The following is a 20,739-nucleotide window of genomic DNA, read 5'->3' on the forward strand; positions in this document are numbered from 1 at the left end:
GCGTTTACAAAATAGGGAATAGTTTTATTGCATTTTTATAATTTTTTTTTTTTTTTTTTACTACTATTGGCGGCGATCAGCGAATTTTTTCGTGACTGGGACATTTTGGGGGACACTTCAGACAATTTTGACACATTTTTGGGACCATTGTCATTTTCACAGCAAAACATGCATTTAAAATGCATTGTTTATTGTGGAAATGACAGTTGCAGTTTGGGAGGTAACCACAGGGGGGTCCATGGTCCGGAGCTTCGGACCGGGTCACGGCTGGGTACATGTACAGGACGTACCTGTACATACATGTGCCCAGCCGTGCCATTCTGCTGATGTATATGTGCAGGAGGCGGTCCTTAAGTGGTTAATGACAGTTAATTATATGTTCTTGTTCCATTAGAATTTGTGGATTCTGCTGCCAAATCAGACTCTACAATACCATTTAAATGTTTGAGTGTGTATAAGAATCAAACCATTTTTTAATTATTCAACTGTAATAGCTGCAAAACATTCCCAGCAGTTTTTTTTTAGGTATGCAGGTTTGACAGTATTTAGACATGTACCTTTTGCTCCTGGATTTGAGCTTTCACCACTTTGTACTCTGCAGATGGTGGTTTCTGGTTGGCAATCAGGTCTTCTGTGTCAGTGAGCCAGCTAAGCAGAGGTTCCAAAGCATCCTGGAACTTCCCACAATGCAGCAGGGCCTCCTGCAGCTGTGCCACCCTCTCTGCCACCTGTATAAAATAATTGTATTACTCACAGATAAATAACAATAACAGTTAATGAGGTAGAGGGTGAAGAGGGGGTCTAGCATTTTTTTCATACATGAATGTGATTCAACAGTCGGCTTGGAAAAGCAGTTTCAAGCTGTACAAGTCAGATGGTCTCATCTCTTCCACCCACACACTGTCTATCTCACTGGAAATTAAATCTAAATCCTCCCACCACATCTCTGTGCAATATAAGGTGTCAACTTTACTTCTGCTAAGATCGGCTGTCAGAACAGAGAAATATTATGTGCTGCTTGCACTTTTCATCTTCCTCCTGCTGATTCAAACAGCAGCAATGCCACAAGCACACAGTACACATATGCTCACCTTTTTATTTAGTGTGTTCCATCTTGCATTTAGTTCTTCAGAGTCGTGTTCTAATCCATGCACATCAGAGTTCTTGTCTGCACTTTGAATCAGACCCTGGCCAAGGCCATTCACTTGCTGCAGCTTCAGCTGAAGAGAGTCCACCTTTTCCTTCTGGAAAACCTTTAAAAGACAAAATAAACTAAATTAGAATTGCAGTTGTGAATGGTCCTCTCAGATATGGTTACAATGCAAAAAAAAATAAAAAAACAACAATTCTCAAATAGCAATATTTGTCAGCAACACGGAAATCACATCAGAAATACAGTCTGTCTTACAGAGGTGTAGGTTCAAACTATCTGCAAATAAAAATATAAAAGAAAAGAAAAAGATGGTAATATAAACATTAACAGGCTATTTCTATGGTCACTGTGAAACGCACTAAGGCTCTGAAAGTTTAAAGCAATGGCTAGCTACCATTTCATTTTTCTTGGTGCAAGGTGATATAAAGCAGCCCCATAATCTGGCTATATGCAACAGACTTCATTTTAGGGATAGTGAGTGAAGAAAAGAAAAGCCATTAATTGAAAATATTACTGATAACAGATCATGCACCACTGATTGCTACAGTATACATCGCAAGATTTAGTATTTATTAAATAAGAAAGCCTTTACTAGATATGCTCACTTTGGTAAACAGGATAATCTTGTTTACGTGCAACCAGCACAGGCAGAATACATAAATATCTATCAAAGTATTTGTTGAAGATGAGCACAACACGATTCTCACCGCGTAAAATCTTTTACATTTATACAAAAAAAAATAGGGCTAACTTTACTGGCTAGTTTTTTTTTGTAATTCATTAAAGTCATTTTTTTCCCAAAAAATTGCATTTGAAAGACTGCTGCGCAAATACAGTGTGACATAAAATATTGCAACAACCGCCATTTTATTCTCTAGGGTCTCTACAAAAATATATATATATATAATGTTTGGGGGTTCCAAGTAATTTTCTAGCAAAAAATAAATAAAAAATAATTTTAACTTGAAAAGAGCTGTCAGAAAAATGTTTGGTATTTAAGTGGTTAAACGTTCCTAATTTAAATACAGAAGTCTATCCCTTTGATGTAAAAGTCAAATTGATACAATATTTAGACTTAACATTCCACTGATAAAGAATGTTTTCAAAACTTGGCAGACTGCCCAGACTTGGCAGATTGCCCAGACTGACTTTTGGCTGAGAGCAGAGAGGAAATTCTTTGCATACCAAAGATCCTGAAACCCTGTGTCAAGATTCCAATGGAAAAAGATTGCGATAACGATTTTTGACGATTAATCGTACAGCTCTAACATTGTGTATTACACATGCTGTTAATACTCACTCAGTCACTATGAGATTAATTTCCTGTATACTGAAAAAAAAACTGGTTGATCCTGCTGCTCTTTATTTCCACCTTCTGTTCATGCCCCCAATTCAGCTAGAGATTTTGCAGCTGTGGTTGCAACTCTGCACATGCTTAGTTCCCAGTGAGCATTTACTCATCATATCTGAGCAACCCATGTGACTTTAGAGTCATATGTGAGCATATAGACAATGGTAAATGACAGCCCACTCCCTCCTTCCTCCCCACTAACCAGCTAAATACAATGGGGGCAAGATATTACATATAGATTAATGGAGGCTTCATCTCCCTGTTATTCTAAGACACAGGCTGGAGGGGTGTGACAGAGCCTGAGACTGGCAGAAATCCTGTGTTATCCATTTTATTGGCATAAAATAAAGAATGATTTCAAATATATTTGTATGCCAATTTAAAATAGTTTATTGATATTAACTAATTTATACTCTGTATTACAAAGGCTGCGTTTCATTTTGAACATGTAACCAGCAGCAGAGGACTAGAAGCTCCTCCTGCTTATGTTTTCCTGCAGACAGGCTGGGAAAGATCTTGGACTGTATATAGATTAGGGAAAAGGTACTTAGATGATGGTTTTTTTTTTGATAATTACATCATCCACATACAGAAATAGAAAATACATTGTAAATTAAACAGTGTGGGTTTAGTATTACTATAAGCAGGGCTCGACAAATCCCGGGCGCCAGGTCGCCATTGCGACTAGAAATGGTGTCCTGGCGACTTGGCTTGGAAGGTGGGCAAAAAAAAATGTTTTTTGTTTTTTTTTGTGAGCTGGCACCATCTGGTGGTGAGCCGTTGGTATTACAAGTTATTACCACCAGATGTGTGAGCTGGCGCCATCTGGTGGTGGCCGTTGGTATTACAAGTTAAGCATTACAAGTTAAACAGCAACTCTAATGTCATTTTTCACTGCCATCTTCTTCCCTCTAATTAGAACCCCCAAACATTATATATATTTTTTATCCTAACACCCTAGAGAATAAAATGGCGATTGTTGCAATACTTTCTGTCACGCCGTATTTGCGCAGCGGTCTTACAAGCGCACTTTTTTGGGAAAAAATTACACTTTTTTTAACCACTTGGTTTCCAGCCCATAGTCAAAATACGTCCTGTGTTTAAAGATGGATATCTCAGTAACGGCAGCAGCTGCTGCCACAACTGAGGTATCCATCTTTAGTGCCGACGGTCCTGTACACGATAACGGCGGTCTCCGCGGCGGATTCGCCGCGAGATCGCCGTTATCGGTGGCGGGAGAGGGCCCCCCCCTCCCGCGCCCTCCGCCGCTTACCGGAGCCGTCGGTAGCGGCGGAGGAGATCGGGACCGTTCGGCAGCTGAGCGGGGTTACGAGTGAAGGAAAAATCTCCTTCACCCGTCCCCATAGCTTTGCTGGGCGGAAGTGACATCAAAACGTCAGTCCCGCACAGCGTCTTAAAGCAACATTTTTTTTTTTTTTTTGAAAAAATGACATTTCCAATTTTTTTTTTTTTTTTTTTGTCATTTTAGTCTAAATATGAGATCTGAGGTCTTTTTGACCCCAGATCTCATATTTAAGAGGACCTGTCATGCTTTTTTCTATTACAAGGGATGTTTACATTCCTTATAATAGGAATAAAAGTGATCAAATTTTTATTTATTTTTTTCAGTGTAAAAAGTAATAAAATAAATAAAAATAAATAAGAAAACAAACAAAATTTTTTTTTAAAGCGACCCGTCCCGACGAGCTCGCGCGCAGAAGCGAACACTTACACGAGTAGCGCCCGCATATGAAAACAGTGTTCAAATCACACAAGTGAGGTATCGCCGCGATCGTTAGAGCGAGAGCAATAATTATAGCCCTAGGCCTACTCTGTAGCTCAAAAAATGCAACCTGTAGAATTTTTTAAACGTCGCCTATCGAGATTTTTAAGGGTGAAAGTTTGACGCCATGCCACGAGCGGGCGCAATTTTTAAGCATGACATGTTGGGTATCATTTTACTCGGCGTAACATTATCTTTCACAATATATAAAAAAATTGGGAAAAATTTATTGTTGTCTTATTTTTTAATTCAAAAAAGTGTTTTTTTTTTCAAAAAAAGTGCGCTTGTAAGACCGCTGCGCAAATACGGTGTGACAAAAAGTATTGCAATGACTGCCATTTTATTCTCTAGGGTGTTAGAAAAAAATATATATATAATGTTTGGGGGTTTTAAGTAATATTCTAGCAAAAAAAACAGTTTTAGTCTCGTAAACACTGAATCTGAAAAACAGGCTCAGTAACGAAGTGGTTAATTAAAAAATAAGACAACAGTAAAGTTATCCCCATTTTTTTTATATTATGAAAGATAATGTTACGCCGAGTAAATTCATACCCAACATGTCACGCTTCAAAACTGCGTCCGCTCGTGGAATGCCGACAAACTTTTACCCTTTAAAATCTTCATAGGCGACGTTTAAAAAAAGCTCTACCAATCGCGGCGATACCTCACATGTGTGGTTTGAACACCGTTTACATATGCGGGCGCTGCTCACGTATGTGTTCGCTTCTGCGCGCAACTCCTCAGGACGGGGTGCGTTTTCTGGCTGGCTCCTAGATTCCAAGCAAATTTGTCAACCCCTGACTATGAGGCTTCATTTCCACTGACGTTTTTACAGCCACTTTTCTGAGCGTTTTTTACAGCTTAAAAACGCCTGTCCATGTTATTCTATGGCATCATGCCCACATAGGCGTTTTTGAGCTGCAAATGGCATAGGTGTTTTTGAGCTGTAAAAAAAACGCAGGACCAGGGCGTTCTAAAGCTCCAGAGTAGAGCTGTAAAAACGCCAGACACTAAAAAAGTGCGTTTTTGAGCTCGAGCTCACAAAAAAAAAAATAATAATATTTTTTTTACAAAATAAACATGGACAGGCTTTTTTTTAACCACTTCCTTACTGGGCACATATACCCCCTTCCTGACCAGGTGAAATTTCACCTTGTGGCACTGCGTCACTTTAACTGACAATTGCGCGGTCGTGCGACGTGGCTCCCAAACAAAATTGACGTCCTTTTTCCCCCACAAATAGAGCTTTCTTTTGGTGGTATTTGATCGCCTCTGCGGTTTTTATTTTTTGCGCCATAAACAAAAATAGAGCGACAATTTTGAAAAAAAAACAATATTTTTTACTTGTTGCTATAATAAATAGCCCAATTTTTTAAAAAAAACATTTTTTTTCTCAGTCTAGGCGATACGTATTCTTCTACATATTTTTGGGGGAAAAAAAAAATAAGAAAAATCGCAAGAAGCGTCTGGTTTGCGCAAAAGTTATTGCGCTTACAAAATAGGGGACAGAATTATTATTTTTTATTATTTTTTTTTACTACTAATGGCGGCGATCAGCATTTTTTTCGTGACTGCGACATTACGGCGGACACATTTTTGGCGCCATTCACATTTATACAGCGATCAGTGCTATAAATATGCACTAATTACTGTATAAATGTGACTGGCATTGAAGGGGTTAACACTAGGGGGTGAGGAAGGGGTTAAATGTGTACCCTAAATTGTGTTCTAACTGTAGGTGGAGGGGGGGGGGGTGACCGATCTATGTCCCTATGTACAAGGGACACAGATCGGTCTCCTCTCTCCCCTGACAGGACATGGATCTCTGTGTTTACACACAGAGCTCCACGTCTTGTCCCTGTAGCCGCCGATCCAGAGTCCCTGGCGGACATCGCAGCCGCCAGGCACTCGCATCGGCATCTCAGCGATGCGGCGAGCACGCGCGCGCCCGCGCGGCTGGATGTGCGCACAGGCCATCTTTTTACGGCCTGTTAGAGATTCACAACCACCCCGCGGCCGTATAAAGTCGTACGGCCGTCGGGTAGTGGTTAAGCTGTAAAAAAGGCTAACAAAAGTGGCTGTAAAAACGCCAGTGGAAATGAAGCCTAAGTGTTTGAGAAGAGAAGTAGCTTCATAGACCAAGAAAAACGGTTAATAGGTTATATTTAAAAATGGATGTACATTTCCATAGTTAGTCTGGCGGAAAAAGACAAATCTATCTAGCGCAATCAATAAAAGTGAAAAAAAGAAAATAAATTACAATCCTTTCTACACAATCATATACCCACAGTTGATACAGAGGATTGAAATAAAATAAAAAACCCTAGCAAAACATGATCCAAAAATTCCTTCCTGCACCCCAAGAGGCAATCCAGTTCCTGGATCAACATTACCTATAAAATCTTAGTACCCAGTTATGTTATGTACATTTAGGAAAGTATCCAGGCCTTTTTTAAAGCAATCTACTGAACTTGCCAGAACCACCTCTGGATGGAGTCTTATTCCACAATTTTACAGCTCTAAATGTGAAAAAGCCTTTCTGTATTTGAAATTTAAATCTCTTTTCCTCCAGACATAACCAGTACCCCCTTGTCCGCTGTGATGACCTTAAAGTGGATATAAACCCACTCTCACCCTTTCTAAACTACTGCCATAGTGCTGATCTATAAGGATATACATGCCTCCTGCATGTATCCTTACCTGTCAAATGTCTCCCCTCTGTCTGTTATAAGACCCGAAAAACTGCAGATTCTGTGGGTGGGTCTGCTGTCCAGAGCTCGTGGGTAGAGTCGTGATGTCATTAGACTCCCCACCCACCCCTACACTCCCCTTGTCAACATGCATTTTCTCCTGTGTATTTCCTACACTGAACCTTTGCTATAATCATTAACATCCAGTCGAAACCTAGAAAAGTCACCACATGACTTTAGCCTGCCCAATCATGCTGAGGTGTGAAGCAGCCAATCCCGGGGGGCGGGCAGAACTCCGCTTTGAAGTGAAAAACTTCACACCAAGTTCACTATATTGACCACTTATGTATTTATACATGTTGATCATATCCCCCTTAATCGCCTCTTCTGAAGAGAGAAAAAAATCCGGTTCCTCTAATCTTTCCTCATAGCCGAGTTCCTCCATGCCTCTTATCAGTTTAGTTGCCCTTCTCTGTACCTTTCTCCAGTTCCCCGATATCCTTTCTGTGAACTGGTGCCCAAAATTTAACTGCACATTTCCATTCATTTTATGAGTGTTTTAACGCACGTTTTAGCGCACTTCTAAAATGCAGGTCAATGCATAGACACATAAACAATTGTTTTTTGTTTGTCCTGTTCTCATTGCAACACTGTATTGTTTGGAAATGTAACATGTATACATAACGCAAGTCAATGCAGCGTTGTAGTGCGAACAGGTCACATAAACAATTGTGTTTTATCTGTCTATACCAGGGGTCGCCAAACTTTTCAAAGGGCCAGTTTTCTGTCCTTCAGACTTTAAGGGGGCCGGATTGTGGCCACTGGGGGCAGAAAACGTCCTTGGCCCAACATCAGTAAGGGTAAACATGGTCTCAATGTTAGTGATCAAGAGGAGGAGGAGTAGTGCTCCATTATTGGTATCAGTGAAAGAAATAGTGCCCCATTGTTGGTGTCAGTGGGAAAAAGAATGTCCCATTGTTGGTGTCAGTGGGAGAAATAGTACCTCATATCATATAGAAGAATAGTGCTCCAAGGGCCGGATAAAGGCTAGCAAAGGGCCGCATCCAGCCCTCGGGCCGCAGTTTGGAGATCCCTGGTCTATATATTTACTGGCAATTTTTAAGTGTGCTAAAACATGCAAAAAATGGATACAAATATGCATCCATTTTCCCAAGTCAGTGTGAATTCAGCCTAACAGGAAGAAATGTTTGGCAATAAACGAAAAAGCCAATACCGCTATTTAATAGCATACACTCTCACTCAGCACTGCATGCTAATCTTTCACTGAATGAAGGATGATATCACTTTAATGAATTGTTTAAAAGGCGGGGTCAGATCGCAGATGACAGCAAGGATGACATCATGAGAGGAACATACAGGAAAGATATTTTCAGAACAAGATTTATGTCTACTTCAATCCCGAAGATAGAAACCGTGCCATTGTATGGAACAGAAGAGTAACTGGATTTCCCTTCTCCAAAAAAGGACCCTCCAGGCAGGTTGTTCACAGAGAACGACAGCCAGTGAAAGTTCTGCCTGTCCTTGTCTGCATAATGTTCTGCCAGAATACGCAGCTATTTTTTTTTTTTTTGCCTAACTCAGTCCACATGTAAAACACAGCACACCTTTTGTCATTCAGAGGTTTTCTCCGCTATGCCTACCACTGTGACTAGACAGACACAGCTCCAGTTTCTTTCTGCCGAGTTGGCCAACATTGGTAAATACCCATGTTGGCAGCACCCAGGCCAACAAACTTCAATCTGAAAGTCAAAAGGAGCCAGAGGGGAAATTCTCGGACATTCGGTGGCTGCGGCCAATTCGGTGTTCAGAGAGCAAGGAGCAGTGACTGTCAGAATGTGTGCAGCCATGGACGTTCACAAGGTGGATGATAAAATGCAAAGGATGAGAAATGTACTAAATGGTATAAAGGCAGCATAAACTAATTGTCTCTAGATCCCTGATGCCCAACATGTAGCCTGTGGGCTGCTGGGCACCACATCCTCAGGTGAGTGGCAGTGGGATGCTCTGTGTGCTTCAGCACCTACAGTAAAAAAAAGAGGCTGTATTCTCTGCCCACAGTACAAGTAAAGCCCTGGCCAGGTGAGAAAGCGAGGTGGGGGCGAGTTGTGATCAGGTAGTCAATGGGAGCAATAAAATAGGAAAGTTAACACTTTCACTGCCATGATCACAAAGCTTGGAAGCTACACCACAGGCATCGGAGACATTTGACAGTCATGAACAACAATCTGTGGTGTGTGTTGTGGTGAGGTAGGGATAATTGTCGATGCCAATGCAGGGGATGGGAGTTTAACTTACACTGCCATGGTCACTAATGCAGAGAGGAGAAATGGGGGGGGGGGGGTTAACTTTCCATGAAATGCCCACCAATGCAAGGGGGGGTGGGGGAATGTCACTGAACAGACTGAAAATGTGGGTGGAAGGGATAAAAGTTCCAACACCAGTGCTGGGGCTAGCATTTTAGTCACTGACATTAGTGTTGGGTGGCTGTTATTGTATCTGCCGACCCCAATATTGGGTGTTATTTATTACCACATCCATTGAACCAATCTTGGTTATTAAGGCCTTCACTGACAACAATGTTCGGAGCCATTATCACATGCACCGATGGCAACGTTGGGGGTTATTATGACATCCACTGACGCCAGTGTTGAGCGTTATTATTGTGTCCACTGACATCAATGTTGGGGGTCATGTGTCCACTGACATCAATGTTGGGGGTCATGTGTCTACTGACAACAAAGCTGGGGGTTATTGTACTCCAACTTCTTTAGTGTGCATTGGGATAAAATGCAGAACTCTTTGGGCGGTGAGGTGCTAAAATGAAGTGTCGAAGCTGCGCCTGAGGCCCTCTAATTTTTAAGTGGACCGTCACTGCTCTAGATGCATCGACAAAACCTCTTGTCTGCTTTATTATGAATTGTGACATGGACAGGTCAGTCCTGAAAGCGTACAGCAAGTTAATCTCCAAGATCCAGCAAAGCAAATCCTGCGAGACTCCCCCCTGCAGCAAGGGAAATTTGCTGTCATTATTGTCTGAATGTAACATTTCAAAAGGAAAAGAGAAAGCACACTACCAGACAATGTTCACTTTTTTAATGAATGCTTTTTATTTCAACACAAGCTACTATTTATACATATTTAATTGATCAGCCTACAATGGCATTCCTCTCTTCTCTGACCAATATGTAAGCCATTCCACAGGGAACCTTCATGTCCCCCATGATACAATGAGTCACAAAGCGCCTGTCACACAGAAAACCAACAAATGCACATGTTATTTATAGGACATGCAGAGCTTGGAAGCCTTACAGTGACACTACAGGCATCGGATACAATTTTCTACCTGCTAATTTATAGCCTTTCTGTTGTACTTCTATGTGGACAGAATTCCAGAGTGCCATGGGCACGTATGATTTAAAAAAAATCTGAATTTAATTGGCATTTACAGAATCAGCAGAAAAAAGTGATAGGGTGATCATCTCAACCCAAGATAGGTGCAGAGATTACCCCATTGGTGAGACCTGGTAAGGCTATTTTAACCACCTATTTTTTTGAGGCCTTTAAAATTCCAGGACAGTACACATACCCCTCAAATGACCCCTTTTTGGAAAGTAGAGTTAGTGAAAGGCATTTTTTTGAAGCTGTAATTTTTAGTAAGATTTTTTGGAAAATTAAGAAATTAAATACATTTTTATTTTTTTTATATACTGTCACCAGTGCAGTACAGCATGACCATATGAATGGTGTGCCAGTGATCAGGTATACTGACTGGTAACAATTTGTTTTACATTGTTATTGCCTATACAGTAAAGATCCAGGACCAAGGTGCTTTGGGGGGGGGGGGGGAGCACCTTGCCCCAAAAGTACCTAGCCCCACATGGTGGGGGAAAGGGGCGCACTCTTTAGACTCCATCCTCTTTCCTGACCTGCGTGCTCGAATAAGGGTCTGGTATGGACCCTTATCTGCCATTTATTTTTTTTATTTTTTTTTATTTAGTTTTCCCTAAAGATTCATACCGACTCAAAGGGCCTGGTATTGTCGGGATCAAAGTCAGATCCTGTTCATTGAAGTATGGTGGAAGTCAGACATCGTGTCGTACCAGTGTGAACCCAGCCGTAAAAATGGCACCCAAACCCGCATTATGCATTGTTTGCTGTGATTTTAGCGCGATCTGCAAAAGATAACAGTAAAGCGAACTGTGAATGCATCCTTAGACCCCTTTCACACTGAGGAGTTTTTCAGGCGGTTTAGCACTAAAAATAGCGCCTAAATACCGCCTGCCCTGCAGTCTCAGTGTGAAAGCCTGAGTGCTTTCACACTGAGGGGTTGCACTGGCGGGACCGCTCCAAAAGTTCTGCTAGCAGCATCTTTGGAGCGGTGAGAGGAGTGGTGCGTTTACCACTCCTTCCCATTGAAAGCAATGGGAAACCGCGGTAATACCGCCGGCAATGCGCCTCTGCAGAGGCGCATTGCCGGCGGTATTAACCCTTTTTTGGCCGCTAGCGGGGGTTTAAACCGCACTGCTAGCGGCCGAAAACTGCCACAATTTCCGACTGTATATCGACGCTAAAAATAGCGGCGCTATACCACCACCACCACACCTCCCGTCCCAGTGTTAAAGGGGCCTTAGTATGTCACTAGTAGAATCGCCAGGTGAAAATAAAAGCCAACTAAAGTTAAATAAAAAGGCAGCCACCACATATGACGACCGATGAGCTGAAATATTGTTCTTTTGTTTGTATACGCTTTTAGCTTTAGGAATGGTAAACAATAGCTCACACCAATGGAGAGTTGCAAACAGTGAGAGTGAGAAAGCTGCCAGCAAATCATTTAAAAAGCAGGAACAGTCATGAAATATAAGGGCACTAAAACGTTTAACTCATTTCCATGAAAGGTAACAGAGGCAAGCAATATCGTGGAACACAGCAGTGCAGGGAACCATGGCCTGGAGCAGAAGAAAAACAACATTTAAACAACTAAGATTACATCAACTGAGTGCTATGTACACAGGTCTGCACTTCGGATATGTTGGCTTTGTATTTAGCGACTAGTTTGTCATTCAGTAAGGAAGTGTAAAGAATGCAGACTTATTTATCCACTACATATGTGGTATTTGACCTTGGTTACAGGAAAGGAAGATACTTTACTAGAAGAAATATTAGAAGTTACATTTCTCCATTACCACACAATACTATTTAACAACGGACTGAAATGTCTTGTGGACCTCTATTTATTTTTTTAGCACAAAGGCATGTTCTGTTATTCGAGAAATCCCCAAAATGGCAAGCTGTTGTGTTCCGGCATGTTTATTGATGAGAAGGACAATTACCAACAGAATTATCTATATTGTTTAAATACAACAGAGTTATCTTGCTCCTAGACATTCTTGGAGCAGCAGATTATTCTGTACTTGATGTGCTGGAGCTCTCCGCCTACATCATGCTATGAAAAGCACTGTGCACTAGTGATCTATAATTAACCATTGGGTGAACAAACTGTATGCTAATCAGGAATGTAGTCATCACTGCAGTTATGTAATCAGTGGGTCCCATCCATTCCTTGGAGGCTCAGGCAATTGATAAACTGTGGGCACTAAGCCTTCAACAACATTGATCTCCTTTTATAATACAACGCTGGAGAGATATGGTTTCAGCGGGTAAAGCAGCAAAGGTTGTCATTAGGCCATCTAAACCAATCTTTAATTGCCAGCCCACTAAAACTTTGTAAATGATATGCAAATTGTATCGGTTTATCTGCAGTATTCTCTTATCTACATCATTTCAAAGTCAAGAATTTATAAAGCTTATCAGAGGGCTCAGAAAAAAAAAAGGATTGGAAAGCTGATTTTATACTCTGCAGAGCTGAGGGAGGAAAGCACTGAGGGGAGGGAAGAGAAAGGAAGGAAATGGAAGGGAAGGAAATGGAAGATAAGGGAATGGAAGGGAAGAGAAGGGAAGGGAAGAGAAGAGAAGAGAAGAGAAGGGAATGGAAAGGAAGGGAAGAGAAGAGAAGAGAAGAGAAGAGAAGGGAATGGAAAGGAAGGGAAGAGAAGAGAAGAGAAGAGAAGAGAAAAGAGAAGGGAAGGGAAGAGAAGAGAAGAGAAGAGAAGGGAATGGAAGAGAAGGGAAGGGAAGGGAAGAGAAGGGAAGGGAAGAGAATGGAAGAGAAGGGAAGGGAAGGGAAGAGAAGAGAAGAGAAGAGAAGAGAAGAGAAGAGAAGAGAAGAGAAGGGAAGGGAAGAGAATGGAAGAGAATGGAAGAGAAGGGAAGGGAAGGGAAGAGAAGGGAAGGGAAGGGAAGAGAATGGAAGAGAAGGGAAGGGAAGGGAAGGGAAGAGAAGAGAAGAGAAGAGAAGAGAAGAGAAGAGAAGAGAAGGGAAGGGAAGAGAAGAGAAGAGAAGAGAAGGGAAGGGAAGAGAAGGGAAGGGAAGAGAAGGGGAGGGAAGGCAAGAGAAGGGAAGAGAAGAGAAGAGAAGAGAAGGGAAGGGAAGAGAAGGCAAGAGAAGGGAAGGGAAGGGAAGGGACGAGAAGGGAACCCCCCCACACACATAAAAAATGGATTGAAAATCTGATTTTACACTCTGCAGAGTTGAGGGAGGAGAGAACTGAGGGGAGGGGAGTGAAGGGGAGGTACACTCCCCCCCCCCCCACACACACACACACACACACAGAGCACACAGGAACAGAGCCTAGGCTGTCAATCAGCTTGAGATTCTTCTCCTGTCACCTTTCTTCTCTTGGTGTTAGGAAAAATTGGCAAAAGTAATACATGCTGATAGCAAAAAAAAAAGAAGCAGCAGACAGAAATAACAATAATTAGTGCTTTTATGTGAGACAAGCACACACTATAGAGGGATATGATGTGTATATATTTCATGTCTAAAGTTTACAACCACTGTAACATAGATCACTGCATGACACATATGGGTCATGTATCACATTTGCCAGGGACTGTAAGGACTGTCCCACAGCCACAAATTATTTATATTTTTTGATTGGTTAAAGAATGACCATTCTGATAATCTCACACATGAGTCCTTTAATTATTTAATAATGCAGGGACGGAAAAAGTAGAATTTATAGGCCTATTTATCGAGTACTCACAAAGCTCTTTTGAGGAACCATGTGGCACATCTTATACCTTTGAATGAAAAAGCTTAACATTTGGGGAGCCCCTGTAAGATCTGCAATTACTACCTGCCTGCTGTGATTTACTAAAATGTAGACATAAAAGTGCTGCAAAAACGCAAACCTAAAAACATTCTTATTTGTAAAATGTAATTGGTGTCAGCGTGATGTTAGTAACAGCATAAATTAACAGTTTGACACCTTAAAATTTTTTGTAAAAACACAAGTTGGGTAAATGGCATATGTCCGTTACCTCTTTATCTGAAGACGTTTCATCTGCTGAGCCATAAGACAAAGGACTTGAACCCTCACAAACTTGTGAAGAGGGGGCATCTGTACAGGTGGGATCTTCAGACAAGTCGCCTGCAGTCTGGAAGGACACACAAACACCTCCTTCTTTTTCTGGTTGCAGACCATTGTCTGTTGCATCTTCAGACACAGAGCAGCCGTCACTCACTTCTGACAACTGAGCGCATGCACATGGTCCTTCAGATGCAAGCTCTAGGTGGGTGTTGTTCTGATTTGAGAGAAGGAAAATTTCTGCCTCTGTCACAGCCTCAGATTCGCACAGATTTTCATCAGTGTGTGTTTTGCAGCTGGTGTCCATGCAGTCATTTTCATCTGGCTGTACAAACTCCTCATTTTGTGAATCTGCATAATGTATAGGTGACATGGAGTCAGGGGTACTTTCAGATGCTGTACTGTACTCGGAGCAATCTTCATGGGATGCATGAAGATCCAAGGAAGGCATATTGACCTGATGCTCAGTATCAGATGGAAGGAAGTCCTGAGAAGCTACAACTTGAGAGTCTTCAATATCTCCACAACTACTTAAGGAATTAGCACCTAAAGCCAGATTGGAGGCACTTCCAGCCCCAGTAAAGCCATCGTGTTCATCTGCCTGCCCCAATGTGCCAGAATCCAAGCTTGGATTAAGACCAATTAATGTTTCAGAATTCGGAATTTCAGAAATGGCATCATGTGATAAGGCAGATGGGCAATTTGTAAAAACACACAACTCTGATTCATTTATATCACAAGGTGGACAACCTGCCCCTTCACATGTTGGAGTTTCATTTGTCTGAGAACAATCCCTTTGAGTTTCCACCAAGCCAGGCTCCCAGGGAAAATCCTCAACTGTTTCAGTACCTGAAGATTCCTGAATATTTACCTCTAAACAAGTGGTAACCACAGTTGACTTATCTACAGCATCACAGATGGCAACTATATCCGAGTCCCCTGTAGCCGATGCCTCTAGTTCTGTCATCTCTTTATGTGTAATACCACTGTCAACAAGTAAATAGTGCTCGGTACAGTTTTCACAAACGGCTTCATCAACATCAGCCCTTATGTCGTTATCCTCTTGTAATTCTTGTAGTTCTCCTTCAGAAGTGAAAGTCTGCATGCTGCACACACCACTTTCACTTGTTGCTACATCTGGAAGTATATGACTCCCTTCTGTGCTAGAGATCACCATTTCCCCACCATCTGAAACATCATCACAGGAATCTGCCCAGATCAAATCAGTGCTCTGAAAGGATGCTTCACAGGTCCAGGATTCATCTGGCTGCTCTGAGCTGCCCAAACATGAATCCCGTTCTGTGTCACATACAGGTGAGTGGGAGTCATTGTAATAAACTTGTAGAAGGGGCTCCGACGACTCCTCCTTCCCACCTTTTGATAGGAGATCAATTGCATCCTGTGAATGTAACTCCGGTTCTGAAGATTCAGTGCTTGGCTTACTTTCATTACTATTAGATAAAGGTTGAGAAAGGGATGTTTCCACCAGTGATGCAAAATGGTCTTGCAAATTCCCACAAGTATTTGTCCCTTCCCGATCTGTGTCGGCAGAGGTCACTGCTTCCTCTGGATTAGTGACAGAACGCTGATCTGTTACATTAGCTGGACAAGTGTTTACTTCCACTTCTTTACAATCTGTTATCAAGTCCTGTGTTTCTGTGACAGGCATGTCAGCTACAATGGGAACAGTCTCACCAACGCAATCAACTTCTGACTGATCACTACTGTTGAGAACAAAGGTCATACATTCATCGTTGGTTAGGGAAGAGTTCTCTTCTACTCTATCTAGCTCTGGATCCCTGTCCTGAGCAGTTTTGTGCAAATTACTAGACATTGTATGCGGTACATTCATGGCATTTACATTTTTTTCCTCCATCCCTAAAACGGATTCCTGAAGCTCAGAAGATTCCTCATCTTCTGTCAGACACTGCTGCTCCAGATCCAGGAACAACTGGTCAGAGTCTGTGTCTGAATCACTGTAGCTGCCCAGTTTATGGTAGCGCCGCCTTGCCATTTTTGCAGCACTAACAGCTGAGTAACAGCTGTACTCCTGGTTTGATTCTTCTGAAACAGGCCAGTGACTAGACTCTGAAGACAGTTTATCATCGAGAAAGGCTGAGAGAGAATCAATATTGCTAGTCAAGCATTTTATATCCAGCAAACTGTTATCAGGAATAACGGGGCTCATTTCCTTCGCTTTGCCCAACATGTTCCCGGCACCGTCTGTCACCACAGAAGAACAAGCACCTTCCTGCTTTATGTCTTCCCACTCCTCTTCTGCTTCCATGAGAATTTTCTGTTCATCCTCCTCAAACTTCAGTTCTGATTCAGTTTTCTGTCTCAAATTTGGCACAATAAGAAAATCAGAGGATTCATCCAACACTTCATCGCTTAAACATGGAGACAAAGGCAGAGTTTCAATGATGCATTCCTCGTAAACCATGTCACTGGCTTTATGATGATTATCACTCACACTTCCCTTGATAAAGCTCTTTAGTGCCCTCGGCCAGGTGGCACTAGGGAAACTATGCCCAGGTTTTGAACGAGTGCTTAGACTAGTCGCATTTTCTTGCGCTAGCAATGGATCATTTTCATACTCGCTGTCATTGTAATAATCAAAACTCTGAACATGTTGGCATCGGGAATCTGAGGTATGTTCCAGGCTCTTGTTTGCAGATACAGCAGAAGAAAGTGCTGGGATTCTGCCCTGGTCAGATGTGGGTGACACAGATTTAGTTTGTTCGCAGGAAGAGTGTTTGGTGCTGTCAGGTAGCAGCTGGCTAAATTCTGTTTTGTCGTGCAGGGAATGGTTTGAGGTGCCTGCCTCTGATACCTCACTTAAAGAAGCTTCTATACGTTCTGAAAAGTCAGGGAAATTTGGTGGCATAAAGGCTTTCCAGGACCTGCGGTTAACGTTTTCCTTGCGGTCAGGATTTTGCCTTCGGCGTGGTGGCACAGGTGCGGACTTCAGGGTATCGTTGCTCAGCTTAAGTGCATCAAAAATGACTCGCTCGTCTAACTTTTTTATTTCCAAAGATTTGGCATCAGGGGGATTGGATGTTCCCAGGGTACCATTACTTGATAAAGTGCCTATTTCTGTTCTGTCTATGGTAGTCTTGGAGGGCTGACTAAGCTTGCAGCCCTGGTCAATCTGCTCATTTATCCTCATGGTATCATAGATAGACCTCTGAGGAACATAGCAGTCTTCGATATAACCGTCCTCCTCCTCTCCTTTCCCCAAACACGATGGGTTTTGGCGCAGACAGTCTGGGCGGGTAAGTGGTTTCCCCATCGTGTGCACCCAGTCTTTACCGAAGTATCAGTCTTCGATTTATATCCATAAAATAGATTGACCGATAGTCAAGATTTTGTAATCCATGGTGGCAGCATCTTTGTACACAAGTAGATATAAATGTATAAAAGTATCAAGTGCAGCAGGAGACCATAGTGAACGGATAAGAGTCCCAAAAATGAAAAACAATCCAAAGCGTTATCTGGGATGAATCCAGTAAGGAGAGGCCTGTGTGGCCCTCAGATAATAACCATTGGCAGAGGTGATGTCTGGAAGCTGATCCATGGTGCTATGCTGTCTGTGTGAGCCAGCCCTGGTCCAGCAGGGAGCCCAGGGATGGGGGTGTTATGATTTGAAATGAGCCTGTGAGCGGATATTCCTGGAAGTTCACACACAGGAAGTTCTTTAATAGGGGTAAAGTCGGCCGCTTCCTGTGAGAGGCACATCATGGCATTGTGTGCTGGCTGGAGGCACTCAGAGGACCCCGATCGCAGCCTCTTTGTGCATACACACACACGGTGACAGCTAGGGGGCCGATCACGGCTGTCACCCCTCCAACTCTTTGCGATCGGGCTTTGTCTGGCGCTGTGTGGAAGATAGCCGCCGACGTCGTCCCCTTCTCCCGGTGATCAGCTCCTTCTTCAGCCGCTTGATTCAAGCGAGAGGAAGAAAAAAAAAAAAACTTCTGCGAGCGAACAAAGAGCTTGATCGGCGGCAGAGAGACTGGGGGGTGGTGGGGGCGATCCGAGGAGGGCGATGTGCAGCTTCTGCCTCCCAGATGTCAGCGATTGTCAGGATCTTCTCTCCCCCCCACCAGGATGGATGTGTACACGGCGCTGGAAGAATAAAGTCTGCGGGAATCGGGATGAGAGAAGACCCCCACTTCCCCGGGCACCGCCTCCACCACCCAGCACCGCCTTCACCATTGACACCGCCTCGAACAACGACTATCGCCGCCTCTGGCTGGCACTGACTGCACAGCGATGGATGGCAGACCCCCTAATAATCACCCAGGGAAGAGCAGCAGCAGGTGTCAGCCCATTGTGTACAGAGCTGGGCACACACTTTACAATCTCCGATCTGGGGGGCACAGCTCTGCCAATGCCATGTGTGTACATGCAGCTGCAATAACACGCCTCACTAGACAGGAGTGTAGAGGAAACATAGCTCCGATCCCTACTCCAGGAATGTCTGGAATCCTCCACAATCAACCCACACACTATTCTTCCTGCACACTGCAAACACACAGCTAGGAACACATAGTCAGGGGCTACTAAATCACAATACATCAATACATTGCAGCTTACCAATTATCACAAGTGGCTGCATTAGTTTTCTTTCATTTTCACCTACTGATCCAGCCAGTGACACATTCCTGTCTTATGGTGTCTCCACTCCAAATGGAGGAGCAATGGAGACACCATTGGACAGCAGCATTGCCAGTCTGGGGAGAGGATTGTAAAGTGGTTGTAAACCTCAGACATGAAATATGAACAAAGCACATCCTTCTATAGCAGGGGTCTCCAAACTGCAGCCCTAGAGCCAGATGTGGCCCTTTGCTAGCCCTAATCCAGCCCTTGGCGCACTATTCCTCCCACCAACACCAACAATGGGGCACTAAATCTTCCACCGATACCAATGATGGGATACTATTCCTCCTACTAATAGGGCACTAGTACTCCTATTGACCACCAACCCTGAGGCCATATTTATTCTCACTGACGCTGGGCCTGTGACATTTTCTGCCCTGCTGGCCACAGTCCGGCCCTCCTAATGCCTGAAGGACAATAAACTGGCCCTTTGAATGTTAGGAGACCCCAGCTCTATAGCGTATACTTGTCTCAATCCAGAGCATTTAGGCTGCATTCACACCTGAGCGTATTTTAATTTTTTTTCAGGCGGAAAGTCGCATGTTTATTGTTGCAATTTTGTACGGGTCAAATGGTCACCGATGTAAAAAGCAGAACAACGCTTGTAATCTGCCTAAAAGGAAGCTTCAGGCATTTTGCTGCAAGTGACAAAACGCTCAGATGTGAACAGGTGCCATTGAAATGAATGGGATTTTGCTTGCTGGGTGTTTTTTCCCGGGCGTTTTAAGAGCTGAAAACGCTTAGGTGTGAATACGTAGCGAGCACTTGAAAGAGGAAGAAAACTTCCTCTGCAAACTTTTACCCATGTACAGTTTAGGAGATATTTCCAGTGCATGCAGCCAGTGACTGAAGGAACGGCCCACGTAAGCTGTTCCTTCTGAGCCTGTGCCACGAACGGCGGCTCCCACGCGCATGCCTGGGAGTTAAAGTGGAGGTTCACCCAGAAATAACGTTTTTTAACCTTAGATTCCTGCTCATTTTGTCTAGGGGAATTGGCTAGTTGTTTTAAAATCGAAGCTGTACTTACCGTTGTAGAGAGCGATCTTCTCCGACGCTTCCGGGTATGGTCTTCGGGACTGGGCGTTCCTATTTTGATTGACAGTCTTCCTTCAGGCTTCCGACGGTCGCATCCATCGCGTCACGATTTTCCGAAAGTAGCCGAACGTCGGTGCGGCTCTATACTGCGCACCGACGTTCGGCTACTCGTGACGCGATGGATGCGACCGTCGGAAGAGTGTCAGAAGACTGTCAATTAAAATAGGAACGCCCAGTCCCGCAGCCCATACCCGGAAGCGGCAGAGAAGATCGCTCTCTACAATGGTAAGTACAGCTTCGATTTTAAAACAACTAGCAGATTCCCCTAGACAAAATGAACATCAATCTAAGGTTAAAAATTTTTTATGGGTGAACTCCCGCTTTAAGTCATCGTGGCTCTGGCTATTCACAGCGCCAGAGCCCGCAAACCCGGAAGAAGCTACGGGAAAGATTTGGGCTGTGACAGCGGTCTGCGGGGACCGCTGGAACAGCCTCGCTTTAAGGCATTTTATATTGAGCTAGTATGCAGATGCATACCAGCTCAAAGTTTTTTTTTAGGGGTTTACAACCACTTAAAAGCAGATCTAAGACTTCTTTAACACGAGGCAGACTCCGTC

At 43.2% G+C, this 20,739-nt stretch overlaps 1 protein-coding gene across 18 annotated transcripts in view; it reads right to left on the minus strand.

The window, feature by feature from the left end:
* Window positions 1-20,739, minus strand: part of MACF1 (microtubule actin crosslinking factor 1) — a 410,210-nt gene that overhangs the window by 65,264 nt on the left and 324,207 nt on the right. For all 18 annotated transcript variants that reach the window (XM_040337002.1, XM_040337005.1, XM_040337001.1 and 15 more), the window contains 2 exons: window positions 1,092-1,253; window positions 558-728 (listed from right to left, as the gene is read on the minus strand). In XM_040337002.1, the coding sequence (XP_040192936.1) occupies window positions 558-728; window positions 1,092-1,253 (333 nt within the window). The remainder of the gene's footprint in view (window positions 1-557; window positions 729-1,091; window positions 1,254-20,739) is intronic.

The sequence above is a fragment of the Rana temporaria genome, chromosome 2, assembly GCF_905171775.1.
Source record: "Rana temporaria chromosome 2, aRanTem1.1, whole genome shotgun sequence".
Taxonomy (NCBI): Eukaryota; Metazoa; Chordata; class Amphibia; order Anura; family Ranidae; genus Rana; species Rana temporaria.